The sequence below is a fragment of the Xyrauchen texanus genome, chromosome 27, assembly GCF_025860055.1.
Source record: "Xyrauchen texanus isolate HMW12.3.18 chromosome 27, RBS_HiC_50CHRs, whole genome shotgun sequence".
NCBI classification, from domain to species: Eukaryota; Metazoa; Chordata; class Actinopteri; order Cypriniformes; family Catostomidae; genus Xyrauchen; species Xyrauchen texanus.
In genome coordinates this window covers 36,479,487-36,492,024 of record NC_068302.1, presented here as the reverse complement: position 1 = coordinate 36,492,024, position 12,538 = coordinate 36,479,487, and the positions used below count along the sequence as shown (strand labels likewise).

General features: G+C 36.8%; 1 protein-coding gene across 1 annotated transcript in view; it reads right to left on the bottom strand.

Annotated features, from left to right (window-relative positions):
• The window catches only part of plxna3 (plexin A3), a 203,289-nt gene that overhangs the window by 36,519 nt on the left and 154,232 nt on the right, over positions 1-12,538 (bottom strand). Inside the window, exon 11 of the mRNA XM_052093743.1 lies at positions 3,469-3,565. Within this exon, the coding sequence (XP_051949703.1) occupies positions 3,469-3,565 (97 nt within the window). The remainder of the gene's footprint in view (positions 1-3,468; positions 3,566-12,538) is intronic.

The following is a 12,538-nucleotide window of genomic DNA, read 5'->3' as shown; positions in this document are numbered from 1 at the left end:
AGCAAGCTTGTCTGGCATTGTTGATGAAAATTTTCACTGAACTCGTTGCTCTGCAGTCTCGATAGCTTTATCCACAAATGACACATGCGATACTGCATTAAATATTCAACAAAACATGTTACCTTCATTTTGCTCTGTACTGTTTGGATTGGAACAGCCTTCATGTCAGAATCGTGCCTATGATGCCTAAAAATGCTGCCTAGGTACCCTTACAAAAAATACATGGGTGGTCCCATGGTAAGAAGTTATTTTAACTTGATACGGTGTCTAAACATATGCAGCACTCCAATGTCCGTCTAGCACATGTTTATATAGAAAACAAGTGAAAGAAATGCAAATATATTTGTTAATGCCCCCTAAGGCCTTCACATCTGGAGTGCATGTATATGATGCCTAAAATCTTCTGTCTAGGTAGGCAATAAGAATGCGCACGAGTAATCGACAAATCGAGTACTCATTCTGCACCAGATAGTCAACTTTCAAAAACACTACTTGAATATTGCAAATAGATTTTCCTTTGCGTATTTGCCTCTTGATCTCTCTACCAAATCTCCCAATTACAATTGGTTAAAATTTGAGGTGTTGTATGAGAGGAGACATGATGGAGACTTTCTTTTCTTTAGATTTTCTCCCCTTATCTCCCCAATTTGGCATGCCCAATTCCCAATGCACTCTAAGCCCTCATGGTGGCGTAGTGACTCGCCTCAATCCGGGTGGCTGAGGATGAATCTCAGTTGCCTCCTCATCTGAGACAGTCAATCCGTGCATCTTATCATGTGGCTTGTTGAGCGCATTACCACGTAGACCTAGTGCGTGTGGAGGATTGCGCTATTCTCCGCGGCATCCACGCACAACTCACCACGTGCCCACCGAGAGCGAGAACCACATTATAGCGACCACGAGGAGGTTACCCCAATGTGACTCTACCCATCCTAGCAACCAGGGCAATTGGTTCCTTAGGAAGACTGACTGGAGTCACTCAGCATGCCCTGGATTCGAACTTGCAACTCCAGGTGTGGTAGTCAGCGTCTTTACTTGCTGAGCTACCCAGGCCCCATGATGGCGGCTTTCTGGGCTTTCAAGCAAGCCAAGGGTGGCAATACTTGTATTATTTTGAATATTATTGAATTCTACTGTACTGGTATTCGGTTATTGTTGGAGTCATGCATACCAGCTGACAAGGATCTGTTTTTATGGTTGAAAGGAAATGTGAAGCGGTACAAGAAACTCTAAAGCTTTTCAGAATGGTTTGTGCGTTAAATATCTGAACACGGGCAGAGCGCATTTTAAAACAAGCCAACATTCATCACTTGTTTTTCTGAATAATTTGAAATGATAAAAATGTGAGATTTTCTATATGTACATTACCCTAATGCCGTGTGTAATGTAAGCTCTGGGTGAGTGCAAATGTTTTTTACTGTTATTTTCAAATCTTTTTTTGTATTTTTTAATGCATATTTTTTATTTATTTACATTTTTCCTCAAAAGATAAGGATAATTTGATGAAGTTAGCTTATTTTGAAACCATTCTTGGTAACGTCTGTAAATAAATTTTTTTTTTAATTCCACATATTTGTCATACTTGATATATTTAACTGACATTTTAATTTACGAGTTATCAATGACTTGTTTTTTTATGGGTTAAAGTACTCGACTACAATTACTCGAAAATGCCCATTCCAAGTATCCAGCTCACTTTAGTTTGGAACACAACCAGAGAACCAAGGTGGCTCAAGCTAGGTTGGTGTAAAGTTGAATTGCCCCTCTGATCTACGAATAGAAGACCACTGAAAACACGACCACAGACTAATAAAGCACACATGGCCAATCATTTACCACAGCGATTGTATCTGCAGACACACAGTGAGCTATGAGTTTGTCTATTTTGGTTTCTCTCCTGGCTCTATTCCTCTGAAACCACAGAAAACTCTTGGTAATGGAGCGCTTGATGAAGTTATCCTCAAGAGATATATTGACTCCTGGAAGTATTCCGGTTCATATTTTTTAAAGTGTTAAAAGTCAGTGCAAACTGACGAAGGTGTGAACAGGATAAAAGCTGACGGACACGGATTCTAAGCCATTCTCGGCAGTAACGTGATGTTATATAAGCGTGAAACAGGCAGACATCTTGTTATCAATAATATATGCTGTCTTGGCTGTGAGAATATCTGACAGAGAGTGTTTGAACAGATTTTGAAATCCAGATGAAATAAAATAAAAGATACATTAAGTTCCACTTTACTCAAAAGGTAACACCCTCTCACCTCAAGAGGATGCAGGGAAGGTTAATAAAATATGAATGTAGGGAGGATAACCTCAATTTTTCTTTTTATGAACTATTTGGCTTCGACAGTACAAAGCCACTTGAGGGCTTAAGAATGTTGCTCTGTTGCCTCAACAGTCATCTCCATAAAATGTAAAAAATCTGAGGCAGAACTGCATTATTCCGAGGAACTGTATGAATGAATTTGTGCTTTTTTCAGTTGCTTGCATTAATGGCTAAAGTCTGATAACACTGTATTAAGCACAAACTGGGCTGCAATAATATATGAGCAACATGTGTGTACATGTTTGTATTTTTGAGAAGATAACGTTTATGCGTGGTTTTAAAAAAAAACAAACATTTTAAGTCATTGAAATAAGGCCATATAACACATACTAAACATTTGTCCACAAGACCTTTGAGAACTGGATCTTGTAGTCTAGAGTTTTTGCTACAAAATGATGTAAAATCCATCCTGATCACTCATTCATACAAAACATTCGTCATTTATTTTTTGTAAGACACTTTTAGTGTTAGAAAGGTCATATGCGAGGAGGGGTGAACTATCACGAATATTGATGTGATTCATAAACATAAACCGATCGGCACACAAACATGTTTGCTCTCTAGATTTTTGATCTTGTGTGGCATGTAAACACATTTACGACAGTATTTACTGGCTTATCAAATGTGTTGTGGGCATGATTGTTTACTTTTTGATGTCAAAGCTAAGATCAATTAATCTGATGATATCAAGTCTCATGTAAACACATTTTTTTGAATAAGCTGATTTTTGATAGTTATAAGCATTTTGGTTTGCATGTAGCCACACTCAATGTGCAGTGTCTTTCCGCAGTTTTTGGTGTGAATGGTTCCTAACAGAGCTTAACTTGATGATACTAGGTTTTTGTGGGTGGTAATAAGGGCAATGCTTTGCATTTTCTAAGGTGTTATAAGTGGGTACTTACTGGCCCAATTCAAAAGAGCCCACCCTTAAGATCACCCATAAGATATTCCGGTGACTAGATATGGATCGGGTCCCTCCTTAAATTCAAGTCAGACATTTTATTGTCTGCCAGGTGAAATTATATCATTTGTGACTATTGCACATGTTACGTGCTTAAACCAAATTCCGAAATGCAAGTAAGAGCAATAGAATATTGAGCAATAGTGGAACTTGCCTTAGCACAGGTAATGACACTTACCTCGCATGGAAGATGGTTTGTCGATGGGAAAGTCACCATCCCACACAATGGAGAAATCTACGGGCAGGTCTCCCATCTCATTGCCTTCATACCAGTACTGTGAGAAAACAACAGAAACAGCATGAGTCACTTTTCAAATAAGAAAAGGAACGTGATGCTTTGTAAACATTAGGGTGAGTAAATGATAGCAAATTGTTCATTTAGTCTATTCTCTTCTTTGTCATGACGAAAATAAAACTGATCCCGATAATAATATTCTGACTTCAACAAGAAAAATGTATGGGGCCAATGCCCCCCTAGCCTCAGCCATGCTTGACAGGCCATTCAAAAAACTTAGATGCCACAGTGTTAGACATTTAGGTGCAATCAACCTATAAATGACTAACTTACACATGACTCTGCATATTAATTCTGACAATCCCCAAAAAATTACACACGTCAGCTTTAATTGTCATGATTTCACAATTTAGAAAATCCCTGATATTTCCAAGATTTCCATGACTGTGGAAACCCTGCATACTTGTGTTGTAAAAAATCAAGCTTGCGTAGCTAGAAGTGGGAGCATTCTCGTACTTGTGTAATGCATGTTTCAGTCCTAAGAGAGACTGAGAAAAAGAGCCAGGACATACAGCACATACATGCCAGGACATTGTGGCAAGTAGACGGCATGTATGGCACGTCTCCAAACATGCAGCTGCAGCTTGTCAGTTGGAGCAGATAGCAGGTGATGGTTGTTTTTACTGTCTGGGTTTTAATTAGCAACAACAGTGAGAGCACTTAGCCAACGCAACCCTGAGAGAATCTGGCTGATCAGACTCATCGATCGGTGGGCAGCTTGCTTAAGAGACTTCAAGATGAGCCAGAGAGAACGAGAGTAAACCAACCAGAGGACAGAGCCTTCAAATTCAGCAATATGAACTGCCACAGCTGCACTTTTACATTTCTTTCTCAACTTAACTTCAGATTAAACCTTTTGATCTGAAGGCGTATCCGTAAATGTTTGAGATTAGTTTTAATGACAAAAATAAAATTTTATTTGAAAAAAAAAAAAAAAAAAATGTATAAAATGGATGACTTTGACCGAATAATAGTGAAAAGCAGCCAGTAAGTGCCAGGCATAGATGTGAACTCCTTCATTACTGTTTAAAAAATCTTCCCAGGGTGACACCTCAAGAAGTTGGTTGAGAAAATGCCAAGAGTATATTTCTGCAAAATTTAGGCAAAGGGTGACTACTTTGAAAATAACAAAATACTAGACAACAATAGAAAATCAATAGAGGGTGATTAAATGACATCATCATTTGAATCAAACTAACCAACCCTTTCATTTTGGACAGTGCGTGCATATAAACGACGCTGTCACTTTTCATAGTGAATTTCTCCCACAGCAGTGAAACTGCATTTATTTCCATTTATGGCAAAACCAAAATCTATTTAAAAACAGCAAAATAATACTCTGACCCATTTAAAGCTCATGCCTTGCCCAGTCATTACGGCTGATAAAAACGTCAGCTGTTAAATCTGCGCTCATTCATCCGAACAGCCCAAATAAATCACAACAGTGAAAACAAGCAGTGCCACATCATTCACCAGCAGTTCGAGGGGCCATGAAGAGTGGAAAATGGCCCTCAGTGGTGTGTGTATGCACTGAGCTGGAGTCTTTTTGCAGCTGTTTTCAGGGAAATATCTAGGAAGAATTCAAGTGAGCTATGCAGTAGAAGAAGTGGTGAAAGACTGAACTAAACCTCACTCAACCTGTTGACGCCAGGCACCCAACAGACATACATCTCTATGAGACACAGCTGCTGGGGTCTGGACCATCTTAATTGGGGTCAATTAAAAGTGACCTGCATATTGGTAAAGGCTGTGACTTCAACATCATTAACATATTTTGGGATTTGTTGAGCTATATAGGAGCTAAGCTACTGTAATTAAGGAAAAACACCCAGTTTACAGATGCATTGCATAAAATGTTGATAGTAAAAAAAATTACACAATTAATTACACATTCAACAAATGAACATTGTTCCAAGGTTATTTCTTCCAATGGGCCTCATTCAAGGAACACGAGGAAAAACCCATTTCTGCTTAAATCACTCGTAGAACTACTCTTAAGTAAACTGTGGCATTCTTGCACAAATGGTTGAGTTCCAAAAGGCAAGAAACTACATCTCATTATTGCCCAAAATACATTGTGTATGACTTGCAGCTTTCGCCAGAACATTCAAAAGTGCAACTTAGATTTTTACGTATTTTTCAATAATATTTTTGCATTTTGTTTAATATTCAAATGATTGTTTTCAAAGCAGTAATTTATGTAAGAATCATTTTATAAATGGTTTGCATCAATTTCTGTTAGAATGTGAGAATTTATGTGATATCTGTTCAGCTCGTGTTTCACCCAATGAGTTCAAACATCACATGCAATTTAAAAATGTGTTTTATAACACAAGCATCTACACATTTATAAAAACTGCATCCAAAATTAACTAAATCTGCAAAAGGCGCAATATGCATTTTCATAGTTCCTGTGTTTTTATAAAGCACATTTATTGAAAATGCATATTTTATGATTATATTTTATATTTGGAAGATTAATGAATTATGAATGAATGAATTAGAAGCAGTTCCAGTGTTGCCCATGGCAGGCAAAGACACAAGGCAAAATCATATTACAATATTCAAGTAGTGTTTTTACTAGTAGAATATTTACAGCTGAACAAGTACTCGATTAATCGATTACTTGTGCACATCCCTATTCTTAATAAACTATATACACAGAAACCCATTGAACTTATACATGCCATGCCAAGCTTCAATTATTCAATTTAAACTTATTCCAAACATCAAATGAAATTTAAAAACATAAAAATGTGATTTATAAAAAATAAAAGCACCTACAATAATATATGTAAGAATCGTTTGCAACAATTTATGTAAGAATTTATGTTTAAAATATAAAAAATAATTCAATTGATACTTATTCTAAACATTACATTTAAAAAGTTTTTTTTTCTTTTCTAAAAATACAAGCATCTACAAAAACAAAAACAAAAAATAAATTAAATGAAAAGAAAAGAAAATACAGCCTCTTTAAATCTAGGTTTGGCCAAAGTCTGCTGCCTCTGCTTGTGCTGACGAAAGAGTCATACGCAATGTATTTTGGCCAAAACCGTTATGTATTTTCCTGCCTATTGCCTCTCCTGCAGTGAAAGGCGCCGGAGCTTTGAGGAGATTAGCCTCGGTGTGTAAATGGGTGGAAGCCTTTGTGTTTGTCCATACAATACCGCTTATCTCTGCCAGTAGTGAATTGATTTCCTCCGGCTTGTCTTCCCACTGTATCGTGGCATGTTGTGTGTAGACAGCCTGGCCTGGTTCTGTCAGAGGCCTCATTGGAAATGACTGGCAAACGACAGCAAGGTAATCTTATCTCTAAACCCTTCCTCAATTTATCAGCATTGCGAATGCTCAAAACAACAACCCAAGATGCATCCTATCATTAGAATTAAGGCTATTTCCTCCGTTAGCTTTATATACAGTATCTCCTTGGGTTATATTTTTATTATTTTGGCATGTTTAATCAAATAATATAATGTGTATGAGCAGAAAGCAGGGTTGTTAAAAGAGACCACTCTTAAAAATGGCTGTGCTTAATAATCCACTTATTGGAGCAAAGTTAATACAGCCGTTTACAGCATTGGCTATGATGAATAACTGTACGCAGATATTGACTAATGGGAAAAAAATGTAGTTACTTGAAAATCTGGCCTTCCCTTGAAATTAAGTGATTGCAATTCATTCAAGTGGGACTCAGTGGAACTGAGCTTTAAGCATTTAAAGAGGATTGTATTGTTGAAAAATATGTTTGCCAAAGGTCTTCATAGACACTGGGTCTCTTTCATTAAACAAAATAAAAAAAAAATTTAAAAAAGTAAAACATCATTCTGCACAAATGCATTCTGTGTAAAAACTGTTTGCATGATTCACAAAAAAGTTTGCATGTTTGGACAGGTTTTACGCACAAACGTGTGACTTTTTAGTTGGTTAAAACTTTTGATGAATCTTGAGTTCTGCGTAAAAACACACTCGCACACAAGTTTTACGCACAAATACATCTACGTATGCACCGATGTATTGGCTGCCGATATTTATCAGCCAATTATTGACCAAATTAAAACCATCGGCAAATCGGTTTTAAGCAAGAAAACGCACATATGAAAAACCGATGGTGCATTTATAATTAATTATCAACACATTTAGTAAAAACTCTAGAATTATGATTCTACATTCCACAAAATGTAGAAGGGTTGGTACTCCTAAGAACATGAAATATTAAATTTTTAATAATTCTCGTTCTCACATTAACTGAGGAAAACCCGTTGTGAAAGAGGCACTTACCTATACATGACGAGGTAAAGCCATCCAAAACCCTTTTTAAACCAGCAAACTTTGACTTCTTAGACATTGGTATGGTATCTATTAAGGCTACACGATATCGCAATTTGGTCTTGCGCTATTACTAACATTGAAAGGTTACCTTGAAACGCTTTAGTCAACGCTTCAGTCAGCGTTGTGTAAGCAAGCGGCACCCCCTAGTGGTGTGTATGGCATTATCCATCATCCATTACACCACAACAGAAATTAAAAGGGAGTTTTTTCATTTGTTAACGTTTTATCCAGATTCATCAGTAAGTGTAAGAACAAATGAATGTGAGAACACACCTGTTATGTATCTGTCTAAAGTTATTCTGCATACAGAAGCAAGCAACTTGTACACAATTATTAGTGAATGAGACCCATCGTCTCTGAATATGTTTGGCTCCAGTTGACCTGTCAATGATGTCTACTTTAAGTGACAGACTGAAAATCAATAAAACATAATGATGAAGCTCTTGTACATTTAATTTAATTACAAATGGAACCAGACTCAGCAGAAAGACATAACGACATCAATGGTATGTGGAAAATGAGTTGAGTATGTGAGCAGTGCATTACATTATGGTAACCTAATTACTGAATAATAGCTATCCTATTACTAAGCACACACTGTCCAGTAATAACAGAACATAATTCATTTCAACCAAATGTTGCGTCATTGGATAATTTCTACGTTGGGAGAGTGGAATTCTGGGTTATGATTAAAGATACAGAAACAACGTATGGGACTTCAGTCCCTGTCCGTCCAACTATGATGTGATATGGTTTGGTCATGAGCCTCTGTAAATAAATAACGAAATGAGCGTTCTCCTAAAGAAAGTAGGATGAAGAATGCCTGCCACATGGATATGCATTACTGTATGGCTGAACGCGTGTCACCATAAATGAGGTGAGCGCACTGATCCGAGGCAAACCAAAGCATTCCTTCCTTGTGAGGATTGAGTTGATCCCAAGCAGAACTTTCTGGTGCAGGGATTTCTTCATTTGGAGGATCAAGCATAGCTGAGCCTCTTAATACATGGAGAAATGCTCTGGGCACAGTTAATTTGATGTGATGCATTAAGTCAGGGACATATACAGTAGACTGATCACCGCATTAAATGATCAATTTATTTTAATAAGGCCCACCTGCTTCCACATGACAACCTAATAGCGTGTATAGTTTATAAAGACTGGGGCGCAAAGCGAAGAAGATGCCAGCCACTGCTGCAGACTACACCTAAACGTTAAGCTTTGAAGCTCATGTGATTTTTTGGCAGACTACCATACAAAACTTTTCAGCAATAGACTGGTTGTTTACATGCAAGTAAGTCAAGATTAAAGGGATAGTTCATTCAAAATGAAAAGTCTGTCATTTACTTACCCTCATGAATGACTTTCTTCCATGGAACACAACATTAGATATTTTGAAGACTGTTCTGGTCGCTCTTTTCCATGCAATTATATTGAACAAAAACTAAAGCTTTCAAGCTTCACAAAGCACAATTAAAGCATCATAAAAATAGTCCACATGACTTGTGCGCTATATTCCGAGTCCTTTAAAGCTATATGATAGATTTGTGTGAGAAACAGACAGAAATTTAAGTTGTTATTCACTGAAAATCTTGACATGTGCCCTAACTCTACATTATGAGAGTTCATAAGAGAAGTTGCAATGTCAGATCCGTTAACAAATCATCCTTTAGAGAAAGAAACACTTTTATCTGGTTTTTCGTCCTTTAAGAATCTTGAAAGTCTCAGTCCCTATTAATTACAATTGTTTAGAAAAGAGCGACCAGCACAGTCTTAATTATTTCTGAAAATGTCTGTGTCCCACTGAAGAAAATTGTAAGTCATACAGGAAAACCTAAGGGTAAGAAAATGACTTTTCACTTTTGGGTGAAATATCCTTTTAAAACACATTCCCCTATGGTAGTACAGAATAAAACCGCTAATGCCTGATTGAGCACTTGATGAGAATAATAGAATGAGGTGGTTTGAAATGCCTGATAAAAATAACATGTAAGTGTTTTTATTCAAAAAGCTTCCGCTACCCTGCACGGAGGATAATGGGCTTCTTTGTGAGGGCCCTCACCATCAAGAGCCTGGTTCAGAACTTGGCCATTGTGTAATAAAGGCCTGAGCGGTACGTTTCCCTGGTAACACACCTGACGCTAAGGGGTCAGCAGTGCTTAGCAACACTTGCGCTCATGGACCCATTTGAAGTATTTTGCACAATTCGCTTTATGGAAAAATATGAATTTGCTCAGATTTCACCTCAGTCTACCAAAAGCACATGCCGTACTGACATATTTATGACTACATTTAAAAAGCACACACAGAAAGCTAGTGCTTATGTCCCAGAGTGAACTAACATATGTATGTTTTGTTTGATTGGCCATGAGTAAGCAGCAGTTTATTACTGATGTTTTGTGGACAACACGGGCTGTGCGCAATTTAACCTGCATTATAACTCCTATTGTCTCCTCTGACACTGTCACAAATCACACTACTGAGCTGCACTATAATTGTTTCCCATTCAAAATCCCATTCATTTTTTCCATAGGGTAATTGAATTTTAACGATAACTTATAAACCTTTAAAGACAGACCTACCGTGAGCTCGGAGGTTGTTAATCAATGGCATATGCTCCTGTTGAAACTATCAGTCCACATTATTTCAACTTTGGTGCTCTGCGAATGATACAATTGAGTCGGCCTCCCTACACTCTCACACTACTGTACATATTTGTATATATCTGAATATTTTGTAATATACTTTAAATATATTGATTCTATACTTATAATCAACAACTTTAAATCTAATAAAATGTCTATATTTTTCCATCGTCATTCGCAATGCTTCATCGGACTGTAGTTCATTCCCTCATATTAAGTGCACAGTCTGGTACCTTTGTGTTTTTGTCCAACTTTTAAATACTGTTTTGTTTCAAATCAAAATTTGTAATGGTGTGATTCACCACGGAGCTGGTTGGTTTGGTTCATGACTCTTTTATGAAGGATTTAATAGAATCCTTTGGAAAAATAAATGGGAAAAATTATTCCGGAACCAAGACGGCTAGTACTTTTGTCTTGCTTTCAAGTAAAAATATCTAAACATCCTTAAAACAAGGTTTATTTACACGAGATAAAAAATGACAAATATATTTAGTCTTGTTTTCAAAGAAATCTAACAAAATTAACAACAATTTAAATGCAAAAAATAAATAAAAAAATAAAATAAATTGCCAATGGGCTAACCAAAATAAACATGTTTCCACTATGTATAAGAGAAGTTCACTTCTATTAGTTCAATCACAATGCAAGTGAATGGTGACCAAAACATTTAAGCTCCAAAAAGCACATTAAGGTAGCATAAAAGTAATCAAAATTACTCCAGTGGTTTAATCCATGTTTTCTTAAGCGATCTAATCGATTTTGGGTGAGAACAGACCTAAATGTATCTCCTTTTTCACAGTACATCTTGCCATTGCAGTCTCTAGGCATGATCATGATTTCAAGCTCGATTTAACTTCCTAGTGCTTGACGCATGTGCAGAACGCTAGAAGTTATATTTTGGTCGGTTATCACCCAAAACCAATTGGATCACTTCAGAAGAGATGGATTAAACCAATGAGAGTCTTATGGAGCACTTTTATGCTTCCTTTATGTGCTTTTTGAAGCTTCAACGTTTTGGTCACCATTACATGCATTGTATGGACCTACAGAGCTAATATATTCTTCTAAAAATCTTTGTTTGTGTTCTGCCAGAAGAAAGAAAGTCATACACATCTGGGATGGCATGAGGGTGAGTAAATGATGAGAGAATTTTCATATTTGGGTGAACTATTCCTTAAACTATAAAAATAGTCATGAATTAAGATTTGTATATATTTTCATGGTTTTCCCAGGTCTGGAAAACAAAATGTTTTAATTCCCTGATATTTCCAGGTTTTACATAGCTGTGGGAAAACCTGAAGCTCTTGAATTGACATGTGCAGCGTTCAAACCTGCAACCTTTCAGTTATCAGCTCCGATCTTTTACCACTATGCCACAACAATCTCATAACTACATAATCATTGAGCACTTTACATGCACACTAATATGCTGATAACCAGCAAAAATCTGTTTATTCCAAAAATCTTAAAACGTAAGAAAACCATGTGTATAAAAGCCTTAAAATCATCTAGTTATTTTCTACTTTAGATGTCAAAATTTAGACAAGTATGCACACAGCACATGTGCACATTGAATAATCCAGTAAGAACACCACTAAAGGTGTTCACATGCAATGTGAAATCAGGGTAATGGGCAAAAATCTACTTGTGTCGATCAGTTTATGCTTAATCCATTTATGCCCTTTTCCTGATAAAGGAAAACCATGTAAGGCATTTACATGACCACACATTGTCAGCTTATTAAGCATAATCAGTGTAAGATCATGCATGTAAACATTCTCATTGATTCATTAGTTAGCTGGACCAGTCTGCATATTGATACATTATTTCACTGATTCACCCATTAGCTTGTACCTCTCATAACTTGACTACTAAGTACAGTAAAGTTCTTTGTAAAGTAAGGGATGCTGAAGCACAATAGCAGCATTGTGAGATACTGAAAATGCAGCTGTCTAAATTCTAGGGCGAGGCAGGAA